Source organism: Erythrolamprus reginae, chromosome 3, assembly GCF_031021105.1.
Source record: "Erythrolamprus reginae isolate rEryReg1 chromosome 3, rEryReg1.hap1, whole genome shotgun sequence".
In the NCBI taxonomy this organism is placed as follows: Eukaryota; Metazoa; Chordata; class Lepidosauria; order Squamata; family Dipsadidae; genus Erythrolamprus; species Erythrolamprus reginae.
Window position 1 is genome coordinate 84284436 of NC_091952.1, and position 24555 is coordinate 84308990.

At 37.3% G+C, this 24555-nt stretch overlaps 1 protein-coding gene across 1 annotated transcript in view; it reads left to right on the plus strand.

Annotated features, from left to right (window-relative positions):
* The window catches only part of PGM1 (phosphoglucomutase 1), a 39703-nt gene extending 17552 nt beyond the window's left edge, over positions 1–22151 (plus strand). The window contains exons 2-11 of the mRNA XM_070746068.1: positions 2723–2885; positions 5510–5656; positions 6282–6407; positions 9295–9485; positions 11305–11459; positions 14124–14239; positions 16199–16334; positions 19027–19210; positions 20183–20317; positions 21505–22151. Of these exons, the coding sequence (XP_070602169.1) occupies positions 2723–2885; positions 5510–5656; positions 6282–6407; positions 9295–9485; positions 11305–11459; positions 14124–14239; positions 16199–16334; positions 19027–19210; positions 20183–20317; positions 21505–21594 (1443 nt within the window). The 3' untranslated portion in view covers positions 21595–22151. The remainder of the gene's footprint in view (positions 1–2722; positions 2886–5509; positions 5657–6281; positions 6408–9294; positions 9486–11304; positions 11460–14123; positions 14240–16198; positions 16335–19026; positions 19211–20182; positions 20318–21504) is intronic.
* Positions 22152–24555: the final 2404 nt, after the last annotated feature.

A 24555-nucleotide genomic window follows, 5' to 3' on the forward strand; every position in this document is an offset into this window, starting at 1 on the left:
ACAGGGGAATCTATAATTAGGGTTACAATTATAGCAAGGCCCAGGGGCTGCTGAAGCCATATTTAGAATTTTGATCTACAGTTGCCGTTCCTTCCTGCCTAATAGATCTTCTTTAGAAGAAAGCATTTAAGGCAGCTAACTCAATTGGGAATCTAATCTCTACTGTTTAAGGTTCCAATAAACAGTGTTTCTGCTGAAAGGGAAAATGAGATATCTACCGTGATAAATAATTTGCCAAAAATTAAGAAAGTACCACATAATTCTGGATGGGGAAAAATCCATCTCATTTAATCAGTAGATCTATTTTTAATTGAATCTCAAATACACTTTGTCTTTATAGAAGATATAGCAAATAAATATTTCAGCTTTGATTGAACATTGTTTCTTATCGTACATAAACTTCTCAGGTGACCATAGAACGCTTTCACCTAGATAGTATGGATTCTTAAATTTGCAATTCAAGTAAAGAATCCTTGAGGATCACAGAGCATTGTAAATATTGTACATTTGTAAATAAATTACATTTAAAACCGTACACATGTCTTCAGTGGATTGCTGAAGAAAATGAAGGTTGAAATATGCATGTCTGAAGTGTAAATTGTAAGTGACACCAATTTCCACCTTCACCATCCAACCTGATCCTAAAATTAGAAAGTCATAACTTATATAGAGTCACAGCAGGCTATCAGTGTACTATACTCTATCTCTTATGGAAGCCTCCTGAATACAGCTAGTTGAGTCGAAATTCACATACCAGTACTTCACACTCCACAGGGCCAGGAGAGAGTCATGATGCTCTTTTTACTCTAATAGGAAAGCAACAGAAACACCAAAATAACTATGTGCATGCCTAAGTGGTTGGAAGAAGAAACCTGCAAATAAAATAAAAAGAATAAATGTTAAATCTCACTGGAGATTTTTTTTAAATGCTTCAAAGGGTGAATTTTAAAGTTTTTAATTAATTTTGTTGCAGTGATTAGAATGTACCTATTCGATTTGGGAGGAATCTCTGATGACTTAGAATGCTGCAGATTGAGGCTCAGACCCATGTGCCATCTTTAGCAAGTGAATAGAATTTGAGAATGAGGTTAAAAGCATGTCAGCAGCATACATGTTCCAAATTGGGACCCATCCCAAATGCCTGTTCCTACTGGCAAGCTTGAAACATAGCTTCCATAATTTTGAGGTCCCATACCAACATTCATCTGTTTACAGACACGTGAAAGTAAATTAGCATCTCAGTTCATTTTATAAATGAGACGTTGCTGCTTACTGTAGGCGCTCATAGATAACCAGACAGGAAGCATGATCAGATAAGATAATTCTACTTTATTGTAAAGCTACATTAATAGAATCTTAAAAGTCTGAAAGTACAAATCTCTCAGTGACAGTTTTAATAGGCTGATCTATTAGGGCAGGTCTAAATTTCTTTTTCTGACTATTAAGCAAGTGAGGTGGCCTTCCCCTTTTTTCGACTGATCATTTCCTAGGCAGTAACTCTTTGCCTCATCCATTACTCAGGGTCATTTTCACATATTATCATATAAAAGTAAAGAGTAACATGTTTAGCTTTGAGGAAGAAGTTGGAGAATAATTTCATTCAGTTTACTATTCTATATTGTAAGCTTGTTTATCAGATGCAATATAATTTAGGAGTACAGTAATCCCTCACTACTTCGTGGTTCATCTTTCGCGGATTCACTACTTTCAAGGGGGGCTTAAATTCATTAAATTGATTAAAAATTCATAAAATTCTTCTACACTACCACTGTACTCTATTAAAGAAACTGGTAGGATATAACATGTAGTTCCAGCTGAGAAACATTATAGAATGACTGTTTAATGCAAAGGGTGGGTTTTAAAAGTCCAAATACTCGTTAAATACATTAAAAAATATCTTTCCTCTACTTCACGGAAATTCATTTTTCACGGGTGGTCTTGGAACGCATCCCCCGTGAAAAACAAGGGATCATTGTATGCATATTTGGTGTGAAGTTAAAGCAAAGAAAAAAAGAAACATGGTTTAATAGCTTAAAGCACCTATAAATGAAATATTTATTGAAAACTTTCACTTTATCTGAAGATATTTTGATCATCAAAATTTACTTGAATAACGTTCTCTTGGTTTAAATTAGTTTACTAGAACATGAAAGTGCTGTTACATATCCAGATTTTTTTTAAGCATATAGTTTTAGAAATTGATTTTAAAATAAGTTAAATAATAATACAAACTTAATATGATGAGAGATTATGCCAGTACTGTGAGTCCCTGGCTTAGGAATCTCTTTTAAGGACAACCCATAGTTAAGAATGGAGCCTATTGTAGTAAAATTTGAGTTAAATACACAATGGTTCAAGTTCATTACACAATACCAAGTTTACAATATTATTCAACAATACTGTTCCACTTGAGGGCAGATTTTAGGAACAGAATGTGTTCTTAAACTTGGAACTACCTTTATAGCAACCAATAGAGTTGTTTAAAATGAAGCAAATTTGTTGTGTATAATTTGGTAAATGGAACAAATACTTAAGATAAAGAAACATGTAAATGCTTTTGTCTGCCCAATTTTTTTAATAGGGTGTCAAATGTGAAAGAAACACTGGCTGTTGTAAAAGCTGAAGAAAACATTGGTAAATATTGCAATCTAAAAAAAAGCAACTTTTTGCGTCCTCTAACACCCTTTTGTGAGTTTTGCTTTTCTTCTGTTCTTATTTTTAGATTGGCCGGTTAGTAATCGGACAGAATGGAATTCTTTCTACCCCTGCAGTGTCCTGTATTATTAGGAAAATAAAAGCCATTGGTGGTATAATTTTGACAGCAAGTCATAACCCTGGTGGACCGAATGGAGATTTTGGCATTAAATTCAATACTTCAAATGGAGGTAAATAATTCTAATCATCTCCTCCCCATTCTTCTCAAGTTAACTTCTCTCCTACTCTTATGTTGAGATCTCTTATGTTGAAGCCAGTTGGGTTTCTAGAGGAAAAATATTTAACTGAAGGAAAGACAAGGAAGGACCTAAAGATACAAGTGCCTAGACTACTCTTTCTGAAACGTATACTCTATATCACTTTCTGCTAGAAATTATCTGTAATCACTCTTACTATATATCATATATTAATAAAAGGTGTTAGAAGCATTGTTTACATGTACAGTGGTACCTCTACTTACGAATTTAATTCGTTCCGTGACCTGGTTCTTAAGTAGAAAAATTTGTAAGAAGAAGCCATTTTTCTCATAGGAATCAATGTAAAAGCAAATAATGCGTGTGATTGGGGAAACCACAGGGAGGGTGGAGGCCCTGTTTCCTCCCAGGAGATTCCTAGAAAGGCCCCATGGAGGCTTCTCCCCGCCTTTTCCAGTTACAGTTTTGGAGGCTCGTGTTTGTAAGTGGAAAATGGTTCTTGAGAAGAGGCAAAAAAATATTGAACAACTGGTTCTTATCTAGAAAAGTTCGTAAGTAGAGGCATTCTTAGGTAGAGATACCACCATACAATTATACTCTTCCTTCCACAGCCAGTGATCTCCTGTCTAGGCCTGCATAAAAATAGGAAGTCCTTGGGGAAAAAATAAAAAATTGTAGGAGAAACATGTTGCATTTTCTCCCTTTCATTTCTCCTTTTTCTCAATTATTTATGAACATTGCCACTTTTTCTGTCCTTCTCCATATCTAGTTGGTTTTTCTGACCCTTTACAACTCTTAGGCCCTGTACATATATACAGTTTGGGTTAAAGCCACTCATTCAGCAACCATTCAAAGCTACGATTGCCCTGAACAATGGCAGGGAAATTTTATACTCCATGGTCCCTACTAGACTGCCTGCACTTGCACTTACCATAGTACCAGTTCACCTGCTTGTGCATCTGCCTGTACACTCTCCTGCCTGGTAATAACATCTGCACTCGCATCTGCCCATAGCATCCATCCACACACTTGCCAACACTCCATAGTGCTGCCCAACCTGTCTGTGCTTCTTAGCTACCAACCTTCTTGCAAACTGCCTAAAAAGGAAAATCTTGTAGCGACCCCAGCTTGTGACTTCTGTCCACCTTCCACATTCACTTTGCTTCTTGGATACTGGTCGGGAATCTCAAATTATAGTCATATAAAGTCTTTGCTTAATGACTTATGGTCATTTAATGATCATACAATTAATGAAGATTTCTGGGTTTGCCATCCAATTATGTCACGCTTTACAACCCTTTGCGACATAAATTTATTTATTTAATTAATTAATTAATTTTTATCCCGCCCTTCTCCTTAGACTCAGGGCGGCTTACAACATGTTAGCAATAGCACTTTTTAACAAAGCCAGCATATTGCCCCCACAATCCGGGTCCTCATTTTACCCACCTCGGAAGGATGGAAGGCTGAATCAACCTTGAGCTGGTGATGAGATTTGAACCACTGACCTACAGATCTACAGTCAGCTTCAGTGGCCTGCAGTACAGCACTCTACCTTCTGCGCTACCCCGGGTCATTTCAGTGAAATTTCAGTGCCAATTATTGTTGAGACCTGAGAGATACTGTTCATTAACTTCCACAATTCTGTAATAGCGTCTGTTTCCAAAGTCATAATCACTTGCTTACCAAGGCACTTTTTATTTATTTATTCATTTATTCATTCATTCATTCATTCATTTATTTCTTTTGACTTCTATGCCATCCAATCTTGAAGGACTTGCTATGGTCTTTGAAAGAAACTAAGTAGAATCAGGGGTGTCAAACTTGCATTGTCACGTGTTGTATTGAAAGTTTACTCCCTTTCACTAAACCGGGCATGGGCGTGGCCAGGGCATGATGCATCTGGTCCATGAGCTGCTACTTTGATATCCCTGAAGTACATTATATCTTTTTAAATAGAGATACAAAACATGATAGGGTTGTAATAATGATATAGAAGAGAAAAATTCAGCAGAATATGGAAAAGTGAGGCCACTCTATAACCTACCATAGAAGATGTTGCTTGCACCAAATTCCTCCTGACAGGAATTAAAGCTTTAATAAACTATTATTATTATTATTACACCCTCTCCTTGTTTAGCAAGCTAGTTCCCATCCAATGATCACATTTTTAATTAAATTGATCATTAAGTGAACAGTGCCAGAGAAAGAGGGAAAGGCTATGAAGATCACTGATTGCTACCAAGCGTTCAGATAAATTTCTCTTGTACTGCTATGCCGGTATTATTCTTACAATATCATGTATCATTGCCAGGCACACAAATTTAGTTATAAATGCCTGCTCTGGTTGCAAAATGATTTTTATTACCATTTATTACAGTCATATTTGCAAATGGTTGCTAATTAATGTAGTCACTAATTAAGGAGTGGGTGCATCACTGCTCCTATTTGAATCATGATATTAAAACATTTTTATTATAATTGTTTTTATAATGTGATACGTAATCTCTGTTAAGTTTATATACAACTCTTATAAAATGTTCTCCACTTAACATCTTTTCTAGAAGCCTATTTGTCTCTTCAAATCTATTTCTTATTAGGTCCTGCACCTGAAGGAATTACTGACAAAATTTTTCAAATTAGCAAGACTATTGAAGAGTATGCTATATGCCCAGATCTAAATGTAGACCTCAGTACAATTGGAAAGCAGCAGTTTGACTTGGAAAACAAGTTTAAACCATTTACAGGCAAGTAAAATCTGTTTCTTCCCTCATTGAAAAGTGTTCGGAAACTTCAGATCGTGCAGAATGCAGCTGCGAGAGCAATCATGGGCTTCCCTAAGTATGCCTATGTTACACCAACACTCTGCAGTCTGCATTGGTTGCCGATCAGTTTCCGATCACAATTCAAAGTGTTGTTTATGCCCTTTAAAGCCCTTCATGGCATTGGACCAGAATATCTCCGGGACCTCCTTCTGTTGCACGAATCCCAGTGACCAGTTAGGTCTCACAGAGTGGGCCTTCTCTGGGTCCCGTCAACTAAACAATGTCGTTTGGCGGGACCCAGGGGAAGAGCCTTCTCTGTGGCGGCCCCAACCCTTTGGAACCAGCTCCCCCCAGAGATCAGAATTGCCCCCATTTGTCATATGCTGTTTTATTATTGTTGTTATCCACCCCAAGTCTACGGAGAGGAGGGGCTGCATACAAATGAAATGAATGAATGAATGAATGAATGAATGAATGAATAAATGAATGGGTTCTCACTTGCATCAATAGTTTTTCTTATAATATTTATCAAGGTGCTTGTTCAACAGCAGCTCATATTTTGATCTAATTAGTTTTTTCAATTAAATTTTTTGCTTTTGTTTTTCAGTTGAAATTGTGGACTCAGTAGAAGCTTATGCAAATATGTTGAGGAATATTTTTGATTTTAGCGCACTGAAAGAACTGTTGTCAGGTCCAAACCATCTAAAGATTCGGATAGATGCTATGCATGGAGGTATGTTGCAGTAACCCCATAGGTCATCATGCATTTCCTTCCCTTTTCTTATGCCTGGGAAAAATTAATCTACAGAAGGAGGCGAAACAGATAATATATGCTGCTAAAGCCTCAAAAGAGGAAGAAATTGCAAAATCTGTAAAGAAGGGGGATAGAACCTTCTTCAGATATATTAGTGATAGGAAGAAGAAAAACTGCAGCATCACAAAGCTTAGTACCGGAAATAATACATGCATTGATGGGAATAAGGAGATCGCTGACCATTTCAATAGCTACTTCTGTTCAGTTTTCTCAAAAGACACCTTACAAAATAATACTATAGAGGGATATAGCATTGCTTCCAGCTGTACGGATTCGGCTCCAGTGATCTTAGAAGCCGATGTCTTAGAAGAACTTGAACAATTAAAGATAAATAAGGCAATGGGTCTAGATGGCATCCACCCCAGAGTTCTTAAAGAACTCAGATCTGTCATTGCTACCCCCCTGACTGATTTGTTTAACCAATCCCTGTTAACAGGAGATTTTCCTGAGGATTGGAGAATGGCCAGTGTTGTGCCTATCCACAAGAAGGGCAGTAGAGAAGAAACTAGTAACTACAGGCCAGTTAGTTTGACATCAGTTATAGTTAAAATGATGGAGACTCTACTCAAAAAGAGGATAAATCAGCACCTAAAAACAATAACTTATTGGACCCAAATCAGCATGGCTTTACTGAAGGCAAATCATGTCAGACTAATCTCATTGATTTCTTTGACTATGTCACAAAGGTGTTGGATCAAGGTGGTGCCGTGGATATTGCCTATCTGGACTTCAGCAAAGCCTTTGATACGGTTCCACATAAAGAGCTGATAGATAAATTAGTGAAGATTGGACTTAATCCCTGGATAGTTCAGTGGATTTCAAGCTGGCTGAAGCATAGACATCAGAGAGTTATTGTTAATGGCGAGTATTCTGAGCAGAGACAGGTTACAAGCGGTGTGCCACAAGGGTCTGTTCTGGGTCCTATTCTTTTTAATATGTTTGTGAGTGACATAGGGGAAGGTTTGGTAGGGAAGGTTTGCCTATTTGCCGATGAGTCTAAAGTGTGCAATAGGGTTGATATTCCTGGAGGGGTCTGTAATATGGTAAATGATTTAGCTTTACTAGATAAATGGTCAAAGCAATGGAAACTGCAGTTTAATGTTTCCAAATGTAAAATAATGCACTTGGGGAAAAAGGATCCTCAATCTGAGAGTTGCATTGGCACTGTGTTAGCAAAAAATTCAGAAGAGAAGGATTTAGGGGTAGTGATTTCTGACAGTCTCAAAATGGGTGAGCAGTGTGGTCGGGCGGTAGGAAAAGCAAGTAGGATGCTTGGCTGCATAGCTAGAGGTATAACAAGCAGGAAGAGGGAGATTGTAATCCCCTTATATAGAGCGCTGGTGAGACCACATTTGGAGTACTGTGTTCTGTTCTTGATACCTCACCTACAAAAAGATATTGACAAAATTGAACGGGTCCAAAGACGGGCTACAAGAATGGTGGAAGGTCTTAAGCATAAAACGTATCAGGAAAGACTTAATGAACTCAATCTGTATAGTCTGGAGGACAGAAGGAAAAGGGGGGACATGATCGAAACATTTAAATATGTTAAAGGGTTAAATAAGGTTCAGGAGGGAAGTGTTTTTAATAGGAAAGTGAACACAAGAACAAGGGGACACAATCTGAAGTTAGTTGGGGGAATGATCAAAGGCAACATGAGAAAATATTATTTTACTGAAAGAGTAGTAGATCCTTGGAACAAACTTCCAGCAGATGTGGTTGGTAAATCCACAGTAACTGAATTTAAACATGCCTGGGATAAACATATATCCATTCTAAGATAAAATACAGGAAATAGTATAAGGGCAGACTAGATGGACCATGAGGTCTTTTTCTGCCGTCAGTCTTCTATGTTTCTATGTTTCTACATTCTCTTGTAGATTGGAATTGATTTTACATAAGTACATACCATCAACAAACACAGACACACATATGCACGCGCACACAGACACACACACACACACACACACACACACCACTTACCCATCATGGATCATGTTTACTTGTCTTAGAGCTATAAGGAAAAGTTAGTTTATTCAGAGCTGCGGTGGTGGTAGAGTGCAGTATGGCAGGCTACTTCTGCTGACTGCCAGTTGCCAGCAATTGGCAGATCAAATCCCACCAGGCTCAAGGTTGACTCAGCCTTCCATCCTTCTGAGATTGGTAAAATGGGGGCCCAGATTGTTGGGGGCAACAGATTGATTCTGTAAACTGCTTAGAAAGGACTATAAAGCACTATGAAGCCATATATCTAAGTCTAAGTGCTATTGCTGTTGCTATTGCTATTTCCTTGGTGGCAGCATATATCCTCTTCTTAATTTATAAGGATTATCATGTTTTTTGTTTTTGTAAATCTTATTAATAGTACAGATAGAAAGTAATAGTAGAGCTACACTATGTTTTTACTGTAAACAATAACCCAGTGAATATTTACAAACAGTCACCTTTTCATATTTTTTATTGATATGGGACCTCTATTTGAATATCTTAGAGATAAAATCTTAATGGATATTAACTTTTGAAGTCCTAAAGCTGGGATGTCTAACTTTGGCAGCTTTAACACGTAGACTCCAACATGTGTGGCTGAGAATTCCAGGAGTTGAAGTCCACAAGTCTTAAAGTTGCCAAGTTTGGACACCTCTGCTCCAGAGAGAGCAACATTACAACCTATTAGATTTATGCTTGTAGGCCTTCAGATGTGAGGGGGAGATGGAGAAAAAAAGTTATCGTTAATATTCTCCAAATTTTGTCACTTCTTTTAAAATAATAATCTCATGTGTAGTTTTTTTTTTCTTTGCCTAACCAGTTGTTGGCCCATATGTGAAAAAGATTCTCTGTGAAGAGCTTGGAGCAGCTGCTAATTCTGCTGTGAATTGTGTACCTCTTGAAGACTTTGGTGGCCACCATCCTGATCCAAATTTAACTTACGCTGCCGATCTGGTGCAGACCATGAAGACAGGAGAGTATGATTTTGGTGCAGCCTTTGATGGAGATGGAGTACGTATGTGCTTTTTGGATTTGTTTTTTCTTCCCTTGGGCAAACATGGACCATGCCAGGAAGCAGAATTGGATATATAATCCATGCATGCCTAAGTAATGGGAATAAGAGGAATAAATTGAACTCCATTTGATAGCTTTACATGATGGCGTTGTCTGGGGAAACATGTTTGGTGCTGACTGTTAGAAAAGTACTCACCTTTAACAGGTGACAAGCTATGAGTAAAATCATAATTATTAGTTACTTATAAATTATATTGTGTTTGTCTGCATTAGTTAAGTGGAGAGGCAGGATTTGGTGTTGCTTGAAGGAGTGAAGGTCACAACTAAATTTTCGGAAATGTATCAATGGATAGTGACTCTTTGGCTTTCCCAGAGAAGCATGGCTAAAATTTTTGGTTCTTGTGTGGATAGTTTTAAGGTTAGGATGAGAATAAGAACCTTTCAGAGGTGAACCATTCCCATTAACGTCCTTAAAATCATTTAAACTTGAACCAAAAACTTGCTCTCAAATTTCAACTACGTTGCAACTGAAATTCAGCAACAGTATCTTGGGATACTAGAAGACCGCATTGTCACAATTGTTTATTTAAACAAATTATTCATTCAAACAAATTATAAGACTTCCCATCTTTCTGAAAAACTCTGAGCAGCTACAATTACCAGTCCAGGATTACTTTATACCTACTGGTAATTTATGGCAACCTTCTTTAACTTGCTATTTTTAGAACTGATAGTTTAGGATAGAAAAGTTAAAGCCATGGAGTTAAAAAGTTTGAAATCCATTTCCTAATCTATGAAAAACCAAGTTTAAATAGAAAGTTTTCAAAGAGTACTGCTGAGTTGTCACAAATCCTTAAGGAATAAATGCTGCATTAATCAGTCTGGATAGCTTGTGCCATTTTCCATGTTTTTCCATTTGGTAATGTAACTATCATTCCAGTTACACATGCTATTAAGTGAATCCCTGCTTCTTTTTTCTTTTTTTAAACTCATGTTACCAGTGGCAAAACTGGTCTCAAACCCAAAATTTGCGGTTCAAATTTCTCAACATTGCAAGAGAATTGCTATTCATTATTCCGCTTTTGTCTTCCAGCTATATGCAGTATGTAAAATTAATAATGACATAACATTGCCTTAATTATAGACTCCAGTGCTCATAAATCATCTAAATATATGCATTTCAGTTTAAAGATAGGGCTTCTGTTCTCTAATAATTGGACAACAGAGTTAAAAGACTGCAAGTAGAATCTGCTGAAATTTTCCATTACCGATGATTGTTAAAGATAGCGAAGTTTCAATTTCTTGTTTATGTATTTACTTAAGGCTGGTGTAATTTTTTGTGCAGCGAGTATGAAAATACATTACAAACTAAGGTATAAAATAACAGAAGTTATTTACCAATAGAGGGAATATTTATACCTCAGGGTTCTTGTTACCCTTTGAACTTGGTAGTTTTCTTGCAGATGTTTCATTATGAAATGGTAACATTATTATATAGTTAGCACTAATGCTATTATCTACTGTGGTAATGAAACATCTGTAAAGAAACAATCCAGTTCAGAGAAAACCAAAGACTCAACGTTACTTACTTTCTGAACTATCATAAAATAACTGATTTAAAATGCCTAAAGAGCCATTCTGTAGATTATGGGGATTTTATACAAAGGAATTAACTTCAGTTTTGTAGCCTTTGTTTATTTAAAAAATTGGGTGCTTCTTTTCAAATTGCAGATAGAGCAGCCTAGGAGACCAGTTATAATATGAAACCTTTCAACAAGGTAATTTATGCCACCATTTTTTTTAATGCCTTCATTAGGATCGCAACATGATTCTTGGAAAACATGGGTTCTTCGTGAATCCTTCAGACTCGGTTGCTGTTATCGCTGCAAATATTTTCAGTATACCTTATTTTCAACAAACAGGGGTTCGAGGATTTGCCCGAAGTATGCCTACAAGTGGAGCAATTGACAGGTAATTTTTAAAAAAACAAGTGGAATAGTCTTTCTTACTGAGCTTGATTAGAAACTGGGCTGAGCAACATGGTCACTGATAGTCCCGTTTTCCCCCATGCATCTTTTAACCAGTTTAGTTTTGCGTTTATGGCAACAGGCTAAAAAGAAGATTAGGAGTTCTAATCCCATTTTAGAAATGAATGCCGGATGAGTGACTTTTTGCCAGTCACTTTGTCTCATCCTAACCCACCTCACAGAGTTGTTGTTATTATGAGGAAAATAGGAGGAAGGAGTATTAAGTATCTTTAATAAAATTACTTGTTGAAAAAGGCATTTTTATTTATTTTATTTATATTTCCTAGTTGTACTACAAATAACTACAACAATCTTAATACGAATCAATTTTACAAATGATAACATTAGAAAGGCTTTACGCAACCTAAAACCATCCCTATCTATTGGACGCGATGGACTATGTACATAGTTCTTTAAAAAGCTCTCCTCATCCATAGCTGAACCTTTAAGCATCATTTTTGAAAAATCCTTCGGAAGTAGCTTCTTACCCAACTTATGTTCACTAGCTTCAGTCATCCCTATCTTTAAAAAAGGAGATCCAAGTAACGTTGAAAATTACAGACCAATCTCTTTATGTTGCATCACCTGCAAAGTCATGGAATCAATCATAAACAAATCTATTACCCTCCACTTAGAAACCAACAACCAGCAAACAATTCGGTTTCAGAAAAAAATTATCCCTGTAACTTGCAACTCCTACACTACAAAAACATATAGACTACACATCTCAAGCAGGGTAAAACAATACACAATTTACATAGACTTCTGTAAAGCCTTTGGTTCAGTGGTACATGACAAACTTCTTCTGAAACTTAAATCTAATTGGATCTCTGGTCCCCTTCATGATTGGATAACTGCATTCTTGTCAAACAGACAACAGGTAGTTAAAATAGGGAGTGCCCTATCAAATCCTTCATCTGTCAACAGTTGTTTCCCTCAAGGCAGCGTTCTAGGACCAACACTATTCATATTTTACATAAATGACCTCTGTGATCATATTACAAGCAATTGCATTTTCTTTGCTGACAATGTAAAATTATTTAATACTACCGACAATACTGCCAAAGACCTTGACCATGTATCAGAATAGTCAGACAACTGGCAACTTCAAATCTCAACCAATAAATGCTCTGTCTTACACATTGGCAAAAAGAATCAGAACACAAAATACAAGCTTGGAGGATACGACCTTGTAGATGACCCTCACTCTCTCAAGGATCTTGGAATATTCCTATCTAATGACCTAAGTGCCAGACCCCATTGTAACAACATCACCAAAAAGACACTAAGAGTTATTAATCTAATCTTGCATAGCTTCTTCTATGGCAATCTTAATCTACACTGCTCAAAAAAATAAAGGGAACACTTAAAAAACAGAATATGACTTCAAGTAAATCAAACTTCTATGAAATCAAACTGTCCACTTAGGAAGCAGCACTAATTGACAGTCAATTTAACATGCTGTTGTGCAAATGGAATAGTTCTGCAAATAAAATATTCAATGAGAATATTTCATTCATTCAGATCTAGTATGTGTTATTTGAGTGTTCCCTTTATTTTTTTGAGCAGTATACTAACCGGAGCATATAAAACATTTGCTAGACCAATTCTTGAATACAGCTCACCTTTCTGGAACCTGCACTGTGTATCAGATATCAATACAATCAAGAGAGTCCAAAAATATTTCACAAGAAGAATTCTCCATTCCTCTGCTTGCAACAGAATACCTTATTCCACCAGACTTGAAATTTTGGGCTTAGATAGCCTAGAACGTTGTTGCCTTCGATCTGACCTAAATGTAGTTCATAAAATCATTTACTACAATGTGCTATCTGTCAATGATTTCTTCAGCTTCAACCACAACAATACATGAGCACACAATTGATTCAAACTTAATGTAGACTGTTCCAAACTTGACTGCAGAAAATACGAATTCAGCAACAGAGTGATCAATGCCTGGAATGCACTACCTGTGGTTTCTTCCTCAAACCCCAAAAACTTTAACCTTAGACTATCTACAGTTGATTTCTATTTTAAGGTAGCTTAAGAATGAGGTTCCTTAGCTGTGACTACTGGATGTTTTTAATATTAGAGTGCCACTAAATTAGGTGTGTGATACCTAAACTGAATTCATTAAAATTTTATTAATTTAAGTTTTTATGTGGGGAGGAGTCCGCAAAGAAGGAAAATGTTACAAATAAAATTAGATACATTTGGAAGAAAATAATGGTATTATTGCTAAATATATTGGAATGGATCTTGGCTTCAAGAACCTGGATGGCAACCAGTGAAGTTATCACCTTTTTCTTTTCTTTTTAATGACAGAATTGGACAAATAAAGTACTCTCTATTTTTTTATGTAGCTTCTTTTCTTGAAATGTACATAAATGGTTAGCATTCTTTGAAATGTAATTTCCCTCAGTTGAAATGTGGGTTACATTCACTTAATGCTGGCTACCTAATGACTGGATACAATAAATATGAAAGGGATGACTTCTAACATGGGATTTGTGATCTTGCTTATGAAATAAGATACCCAACAGAAGTTCCTGTGTTTCTACAGTAAGTCATTCATCAATAACGGTGCTATTATTCCTGTCTTTTGAAGGGTGGCCAATGCTACAAAGATTGCTTTATATGAAACTCCAACAGGTTGGAAGTTCTTTGGAAATCTGATGGATGCAAACAAACTCTCTCTGTGTGGAGAGGAGAGTTTTGGTACTGGTACGTAAACATTCCTACTATTAATTATTTTTGTTACAACATTAGTACCTCATTTTTCCCCAAACAAGACCTCTAGACTTTTAAGACCTGAACAGAGAGCACATTCATGTAATAGTGGCTAGATTTACACATTGCAAGAAGTTCAACTTTAGTTCCTTTGTCTTATCAACCAGGTGACAGGTAAATTCAGTTAGTGCTTTTTATGAAGCCTATTATGTGCTTTGCAATCTATCTGAAACTAGACATGACTTGAAAAACAAACCATTAGTATTGCACACCAAATTTTACTGTAAAGTTTGAAAAGCATGGCTTGGAGGTAAAATGAAACTCCCTTTTGTGATCTCTAGATTGGTGGACTCCAAAATGTTAAAAGGACATTAGAAATGTTCTAAGTAATGCCAAGCACTGCTTTTACCCTTGATATCCCCCTACCCCTTCCCATTTGGGTCCTTACTCTTACTGCTTTAGAGGGTGTAGCCCTTGACATGCCACTCAGAGCCTGGTGTGGCCCTCAAACCAACATAGGTTGTCCAGCTTTAGCTTAGCATGATAGATGAATTTAGCCACTACCCGTGAAGTAAGATAAAGGAGTAGGTTGAGAATAATGGATTCAGATCTGTTTTACCTGATCAACATAATTTAGATTAAAAATGTTTCTATAGAGTAATAATTATAAGTGAACTAACTTTATAATAGAAACATAGAAACATATAAAAGACTGACGGCAGAAAAAGACCCCGTGGTCCATCTAGTCTGCCCTTATACTATTTCCTGTATTTTATCTTACAATGGATATATTTTTATCCCAAGCATGTTTAAATTCAGTTACTGTGGATTTACCAACCACGTCTGCTGGAAGTTTGTTCCAAGGATCTACTACTCTTTCAGTGAAATAATATTTTCTCATGTTGCTTTTGATCTTTCCCCCAACTAACTTCAGATTGTGTCCCCTTGTTCTTGTGTTCACTTTCCTATTAAAAACACTTACCTCCTGAACCTTATTTAACCCTTTAACATATTTAAATGCTTCGATCATGTCCCCTCTTTTCCTTCTGTCCTCCAGACTATACAGATTGAGTTCATTAAGTCTTTCCTGATACGTTTTATGCTTAAGACCTTCCACCATTCTTGTAGCCCGTCTTTGGACCTGTTCAATTTTGTCTATATCTTTTTGTAGGTGAGATCTCCAGAACTGAACACAGTACTCCAAATGTGGTCTCACCAGCGCTCTATATAAGGGGATCACAATCTCCCTCTTCCTGCTTGTTATACCCCTAGCTATGCAGCCAAGCATCCTACTTGCTTTTCCTATCGCCCGACCACACTGCTCACCCATTTTGAGAATCACTACCCCTAAATCCTTCTCTTGTGAAGTTTTTGCTAACACAGAACTGCCAATGCAATACTCAGATTGAGGATTTCTAATAGCAAATAAGGAATGAAATCTGCAAAATATTAGTTCCCACATTGTAACCATACATCTGATATTTGCTAGTGAAACATACATAGCTAGAATTTTTATTTATCTGAATTCTTTCTGCAGTGACATCTACTACTTCTATCTATGTGCCTGGATTATGTGGGGTCATTCTGTTTCAAAGATAGAGAAAGACAGGCCTAACATATGTGTTTATTTATAAGATGTACAGTATATTACCATAACTCTGGACGCCTCACAAACCATTTTAAAAACATAAAAGTCAGTATGGTAACATTTGACATAAGGGATGTGGATCTCATCCACTCTGTGAGATCTAATGAAACAGGCACATATCCATAGGAAGAGGTGTCTCACAGATAAGTTGGTCCCGTGTCGTTCAGTACTTTAAAGGTGGTCCATACGTAGTGGGCCACCTACCTGGTGGGCCACAGGTTATCCAATCCTGCTCTGTTCCATCATTCTTCACTTAGATGAAGGATTGACTCCATTTGTATGCTGTTTATCTGTCTGTGCTGCAGGATCGGATCATATTCGTGAAAAAGATGGGCTCTGGGCAGTGTTGGCATGGTTATCGATTATAGCTACCCGAAAACAGAGCGTGGAATCAATCCTGAAAGATCACTGGCAACAATATGGGCGGAATTTCTTCACAAGGTAGTAATTTCTTAGATCTGAGATGTGTTTAATTAGAATGGATAAAATATTTTAAGTTCAGCTTCCATGAAATAATATAATTAAAGGACACACATTCTTGGGAATCAAGAATTCTGTTTTTAAACTCTGTTATGTAAACTGAATGCAGCATTTGCTGTTTGAAAGTAAGGTTCCAAATTAGAGATATAGAAGCTTTGTGAATGTTTCAGGTTCCCACAGTATACCAGAATTGATTTTCTTCTATCTGCTGTGGATTTCCAATTTATATCTAGAACTGTTTGATATTTAATTTTTAAAAACCCTGCAAAAATTTCACATTGCATAATTTTGTAATATCAACACAATTTTCTTAATTGCCGCATTATTGGGATGGTTCAGGAATTCTGGAGTTGAAGTCCACATGTCATAATGGAGCCCTAGTTGCCCACCCTGGCTTTACATTAATTTCCACCTACTCAAACCCTATGATGATGTTACATAATTATTCATTGTCTTTGTAGAAAGTGGCAGTCTTAGGTAGCTTATGGAGAAGATACATGGTTTGTGGGAGGGAGAATTTACCAAGTAATCTGCCCATTAGATGTGACTAGTTTAGGAAGCAGGGTGTGTCTGTTTTTGACCTACGTATTCAGCATTCCCCTCCCATAAATATCATCTTTGTTGCTTCTGTACTTTCTGGGCTATTTCAGGGACATGTCTGCAGAGTGAGAGATTTTTAAAAACACAGCATATCTAATACTTTCATTGATTAGTTCCCAGAGTCCTCTCCCACTTTGAAGTAACGGAAGTGAAGAGGTTTCTAAATGTGGATTTTATCTCTCCCCATGGATTCACTTTCTTAAACTTCCTTAGCTTCTTAATGTTGATCGTAACATGACTATATTTGAATATAGTGCATATCTCAGCAGGTTACAGTGCCTGGCTGATATCATCTTACCTAGGGAACTAAACAGGGAGAGTCTTGCATGGTATATGAAGAAAAGACCACTAAGGAATCCCAAGGCTAGAGGCCAAAATGAGAAGTTGAAACCTCCTGGATGAATGCAACAGCAAAGCGGGTCTTATTGTTCCTTCTTACTGAAAATTACATAGAAGTACCAATACTTTTCACTTGGAGTCAAGCTCAGCTTGGAAAAGTCTTTACCAACAATTACATGCAAAAAGTTGCCATTAAATATCAAGAATGCTTTATTACAGTCTTTATTCTAGGATGTAAAACATACTCTATGGCAAACATAAAACTAATATTTATGAATTAACTTAAGTATGCTTATAAGTCAAATAGTTGCATATCATACATATTAGCATGACAAAATTTAATTACTGTATTTTTCGGAGTATAAGATACACCGGAGTATGAGATGCACCTTAGTTTGGGGAGAGATTCTACATACCAGGTATTTATCTGGTTAGTCCTTAGCCTGGTCAGCTTCAGCAAATTAGTTCGCTCACTGGTTTTGAAGTTGGGGACGGTTGGAGCTATGCTTCTAAAGCACAGCTGATTGTCGGAGGGAGCAGCAATTAGGAAAGCAGGCAAAACACAGAAGATTGCTTAGCTCATGTTTGGGCTGAAAAACAGTTTCAAAAGCACAGCTGATCCTCGGAGGAAGCTCCAGTGACTAAAGCAGGCAAAGTGTGGATCAGGTAGGAGAAGGCAGCATCTGTCCTGCATAACCATTCTGGGCATCATGCAAGCATTTAGAGGCTGAAAATGCAATGGGCAGAGCCCTAAAACACAAGCCATTGTCAGTGGCAATCTCTGCAGCCAGGAAGAAGACGCATGGAGGCCGAAGGATAGGGGTCGGCAAGTGGGCAGGGTTACTTTAGGAGTATAAGACGCGCCCAAATTTTCAGCCACATTTAGGAAAAGGCATGTCTTATACTCCGACAAATACAATATGCTTGAAGAAATTGAGTGTCTTTTGAGTCAAAAAGTAAGAGTTATAAATAAAACTTATAGGAATGGTCAGGGAATTTAGTTCAATAGCAATGTCAGCTGGCAGGCACCAGGAGACGTGCTTTTGCTGCTATAGCCCTTGCCCTTTGGAACATCTTTCATTCAGAGACTAGATGGCCCCAACCCAGTTGGCCTTTTTCAAAGCCTTAAAACCTTGGCTAGTGTCCAGGCCTCGAGTCTCAAATGTGTCAAGGACACTGTTTCTTAGCTGTACTAAAATTGTACTCATAATTGTTTCAGCTGCTGTCTATATTCATTTTTTGTATTGCTTTAAACTGTTTTAATTGTTTTAGAATTGTTCACTGCCCAGAGTCACTACACTGAGATGGGAGGCTATACTAATAATTTAGTTAATTATTTAAAATGTGCGCACATACATAGCAGTTATACTATGTGTATGTATATGAATAAACATTTCCATCTTTTTTATTTCAGAAAATAGTCTCATATGACTCTAAATTTAATAAATAAATATTCATGAAATGATCTTATCCAAACTTAGCTAAACACCAGGCCAATGAATAGAGGGGGGAATAAATACAATTCTATCATTTATTTTAAATAATGCAAATTAATGCTGGATTTATGGCATTGGTCTTTAGCATCATAGCCCTTCTCTCTTTTGCCTGAAAAGAGGAATAAATGATTGGACACAAAGTTGTAAAACAAAACAGGGGCTTGGCCGGCCGGTTGCAATCTGTGTTTCTATGAACAAAATTTCCTGATTATTCCTAGATATGATTATGAAGAGGTGGAAGCTGATGGTGCTAACCGGATGATGAAAGATCTAGAGACTCTGTTCTTCGACCGGTCCTTTGTGGGCAAGAAGTTGTCAGCTGGTGACAAATCATTTGTTGTGGAAAAAGCTGATAATTTTGAATACAGCGATCCTGTAGATGGAAGCATTTCAAGGAATCAGGTTGGCAAAATGTTTAAACTGGAAGTTTTAGTATCTGGAGGAAATGTCCTTTTACCAATATATTTAACAATGTTACTTTTAGCCCTATACATACTTTAGTAAAAATTAAACAAAATTCAAATTAAGTTACTTTTATTCGCAGTTGCGGTAAAAGTGAAAATTACTTTTACCTGGATTTCTTACCTGTTTAAAGAATTCAGATGGATGCTGATTATGATGATAGTGGTGATGATTATTTACAGCATAGTAGAAGCACTGATATTTTCGTGTTTAGAAATTAATAAATGTTTACTAATAAATAGTTTTCTATACATGTCACTATCGAGAGCAGTGATTTAACAAAACAACTCATAACACACAATATTTTAATATTCATTATTTATTAGCATCTAGTTGGCCTTGACTAATATTAAAAAAAACTAACCAAGTTTTTATTAATATGAGAACAGAAAGTCACCTAGAAATTCCAAAGAAGATTCTGTCTACTATAAAATTTGGAACTCCTTTTATGACTGGTTTAGGAGAAGGAAAGGAGGATAAAATTACAATATGACTACAGTTGAATTAACAGTACTAGAATTTTGGGATTCCATTGCTTATTTTAATTAAAGCTTGGCTAGCTTTGGTAGCTTATTCTGAAAGGATATGGCCAAGATAAATTATATCTATGATTGCCAGGATCCTATGTTTACTGAACTAGTTTGATCAAAACATGCAAAGATACTTAAGAAAGGTAACTTATTTGGGAAAGAATGGTATATAAAATGCCAGTTCATAAATTAATGTTTAATTCCTACATATTCTGAAGCACTTGCAGTTCTGCATAGCAAAATAAAAATTAGGAGCTTATCTTTTCTTTTCAGGCATACTATTATGATTGCCATATAATAGCCAGAAGCCAATGAAAATCAAATAGAATAGATTTCAGGAACCCTGAAATTCTTTTCTTTTTCTTTTTCTCTTTCTTTTCAGGGTTTGAGGCTCATCTTTGCTGATGGTTCTCGCATCATTTTCAGACTTAGTGGCACAGGAAGTGCTGGAGCAACTGTACGACTATATATTGACAGCTATGAAAAAGATGCACCCAAAATATATGAGGATCCACAGGTAGATTATATTGCCAAGCTGTGTCATCATTTTGGGGGGATTTTCCCCTAGATAATCTTTTTCATTCATGTGCAACCACTGTATCACTCTGATATCATTAGTATCTGATTTAGAAGACTATGTTACTTAAATTATTGGATCATAGATTTATTGGCCGTGCTGATGCTCTAATTCTAATTTGTAAACATTCCTGCTGCAATGGATCAATGCTGCAAAGAAAGCAGATCTTGCACTTGTGGAAAAGCAGGGAGAAACTAGGAAGAAAAATAAAGGAATTAGGACTCATTTTATTTTGTGAGGTATATGAAATATTAAAGGTTTGTTTTCTATCTCTGATTTCAAGACATACTATATGTTGAATGCTTCCAGGATTCCTGTTTCATAGTGTGAGAATTTGAAACTTGTTTTCCAAATTAAAGCTATGCAGGAGTGTTGGGAGGGTGTCTGCAGGATCTGGTCAGAAATGTCAAGGTAACAGCCATGATGTCTGATGCTCATTTTTTTTTAAAAAGGAAGTTTTGATTACAGTCATGGCTGCCATCTTTGAGCACAGCCAGCAGACATCCCAGTGGGACTGAGTCTATGCAGGTTTCTAGAATCCCAGTTTGTTCTGGTTCTTAAGTAGAAAACTGTTCTTTCCATCCCGTTCTATGGCCTTCCTCCTCTAGCAAGACACAAGGACGTGCATGCCCTGTCGGTACCACTCCTTGTTCTGGTCACTAAGCCATTTCTGCATTGTAATGGCCTCACCCTCCGTGCCCAGTGACTAACCATACTTCTGTCGACTGCAGATTCTCCATAAACCGTACACAAACATTTGTGAATTTTCCCAACAGTTTCTTTCTCTGCAGTGAGAAATTCAATGACGACATGCTGCTTGTAACGTATATCACTTATAGATGCCATTTTGAAACACTGATCCAGCTGAAGAAACGCAAAACTTACACACTGATTCCTGACAATTCAAATAATGTATATCTCAAGTTTCACATTTGTACCCTTACTGTAGGCTGAGAAAAAAAATGTAGTGCATTACTTTCTGGACGACCCTTGTAGATGGCATGAAATATACTCATAGTGGTTTTGACCTCTACCCTGGCTACTGACTTCTCAAACCTGACATTGGTTTCCAAAATCTTGACCAATGTTCCTCTTCATTTTTTTTTCTTTCTCTTTCTTTTTGGCAGGTCATGTTGGCTCCTCTCATCTCTATTGCACTGATGCTTTCCCAGCTACATGAGAGAACTGGCCGCACAGGACCTACCGTCATTACATAATGAGACACTTGAAGCCATCTGAATAGAAACGGTTTGGGTAGCTGGCTGCTCCTTGTTGGAATCTGCTAATCTTATCCCCAATGATCAATTATCTCTATGCTCTCCTTATCCCCATCTTAACACTGTATCCAAAAGCATTACAATCTGCTAAAATGGTAGACAAGATATTACAAGTTTACACTGAGTGTATGCTGATATACATTGTCTTTTTAATGTTATCTATTACCCATCGGTGTTGCCTTTTGTTTTAAGTAATCATGGAAAAGATTACTGTATAAAAACAGCAAGGCTAAATAACAATATAACTTTATCAGGTGAGATCCAAACTCAGCACATAATTCAGATGTGTATATGTATGTATGTATGTATCCATATATTTGTGGGCAACATGCAGACTTTTTAAGTTTTATCCCTCTAAAATTGCAATCACTGTGAATTGGTCCCTCTGAAATGAATACCTGTGATTTCCTGTACAAATATTCCATTGCGTCTTCTGGACAAAATTAACAATTAATATATACAAAAATAATCATATTAAATTAAATGAAGCAGTGTGACTTGAGTGAGTTCAATTTTCAAAAATGGAATTATGGATTGTGCATACATGATGCATTAACCAGGATCTCTATGAGAAACTACACCCCCAACTGCCAGTAGAGAAAAAAGTTAGAAGTATTTATTTTTTCAGCCTGCGTATTCATCTCATGCATTGCCGTTGCTTGTCACATTATTATTTATAACATACCTAAGATGGGCTTGGCTTTCACCAAAAAAAAAAAAAAAAAGTAAGGAAAGACACACATACTGTATCTTCACATGCAAGTCCCAGCCTGCATTCTCATAATCTTGACCTTTGCTTTACCGGATGAGATTATACATAGAGATACAGTTAGATTAGATTGGATTAGATTTATTGGATTTATATGCCGCCCCTTTCCGTAGACTCGGGGCAGCTCACAACAATGGTAAACAAAACATAGTAACAAATGTAATATTTCACCATCTAAATTACAGTTTTAAGTTAAAAAATCCAAAAGAGCCCCAATATATAAAAAACAAGCACACAATCGAATCATACACAAAAACTACATGGGCAAGAGGGAGGTGTTTCAATTCCCCCATGCCTGACGGCAGAGGTGGGTTTTAAGGAGTTTCCGAAAGGCAAGGAGGGTGGGGGAAATCCTAATCTCTGGGGGGAGCTGGTTCCAGAGGGTCGGAGCCACCACAGAGAAGGCTCTTCCCCTGGGTCCCGCCAGACGACATTGTTTAGTTGACTGGACCCGGAGAAGGCCAACTCTGTGGGACTTAACCGGTCGCTGGGATTCGTGCGGCAGAAGGCGATCCCGGAGATATTCTGGCCCGATGCCATGAAGGGCTTTATAGGTCATAACCAACACTTTGAATTGTGACCAGAAACTGATCGGCAACCAATGCAGAGACTACGGAGTGTTGGAGTAACATGGGCATACCTAGGGAAGCCCATGATTGCTCTCGCAGCTGCATTCTGCACGATCTGAAGTTTCCGAACATTCTTCAAAGGTAGCCCCATGTAGAGAGCATTACAGTAGTCGAGCTTCGAGGTGATGAGGGCATGAGTGACTATTCAACTCCTATTATTATATTATTATTAGTGATGCAATTTCTCATTTCCTCCACACTTATAACATGTTTAGCTTTGGATCCTTCTCCCACCCTTTCTCTTTTCAGGAGGGAATTTTTCAGAGTAATTGTGCAGATGAAGGAGAAGAAACCTTCATGAAATTATCCTTAGCAAACAGGGAATGAAAGTGTCAGTAAACATGGAGCTGTATTACTTTATGGGATAACTGGCACTCTTGTGTCTATGGAAATTCTCAGTTATCCAGCTCATGGTTGGTCCAAAGGTGCTTTTTAAAAGGCAACTGGACTTTCAGTTACTTTTTGAAAAAGCACCTTTGGCACATTTGTGGTCTTGGTACAGTTACAGCTGAATTGAACCGAATCAGTGCAATTTGTTGCCTCTAATACAAGCATCAATGAACCTTGTCCAGCATCCAAATGAGAGAATTAAGTAAGAGCTTATGTGGCAAGTAGTGAAGATGTTGGACTAGGAGTGGGAAAACACAGGATCCAGTTATACTCAGTCGCAAAAGGTCATAAGGTAACTTTGGGCCCATCACTGTCTCTCAACCCAACTTTCCTCATTCAGTTGTGCTAGGATAAAATATAGGGAGATCCTCACACAGGTAGTCCTCACTTGATCATCGCAATTGTGACTGGCAAACTGTGTTGTTGAGCAAGTCAGTCGTTAAGCCAGACATCACATCGCAACAACTTACAATCTCACTTCTACTATGATTGTTATGCAAATCACCCGCCGTTATTAAATGAGATGTCACGTGATTGTGACTTGACATTTTACTGCCAGCTTCTCCATTGACTTGTCAGAAAGGGAAGCATTCAATCGGAAGTCAACTGTGAAGGGTTGTGTGATTGTAGGATGTGTGTGACAGCTGAAAATGTCACTCAGCTATGACACACTTGAATCTCCATCATGTGACTGTAGGGACACCGTGACCAGCGTAAGTGAGAGGATTGGTCCTAAAGTTACTTTTTTCACCATTGTCATGACTTTGAACTGTCACTAAATGGGCAAATATTAAACAAGGATTAACTGTAGAAGCCAGTTTGTAGAGGAAGTGTAGGATATAAATACAGCGGTACCTCTACTTACGAACTTAATTCATTCCGTGATCAGGTTCTGAAAAGTTTGTAAGAAGAAGCAATTTTTCCCATAGTAATCAATGTAAAAGCAAATAATGTGTGCGATTGGGGAAACCAAAGGGAGGGTGGAGATTCCTAGAGGCCCCACTGAACCTTCTCCCCATTTTTTCTGGCCCTGTTTCCTCCCAGGAGATTTCTAGAGAGGCCCCACGGAGGCTTCCCCCACCTTTTCTGGCCTTGTTTCCTCCCAGGAGATTC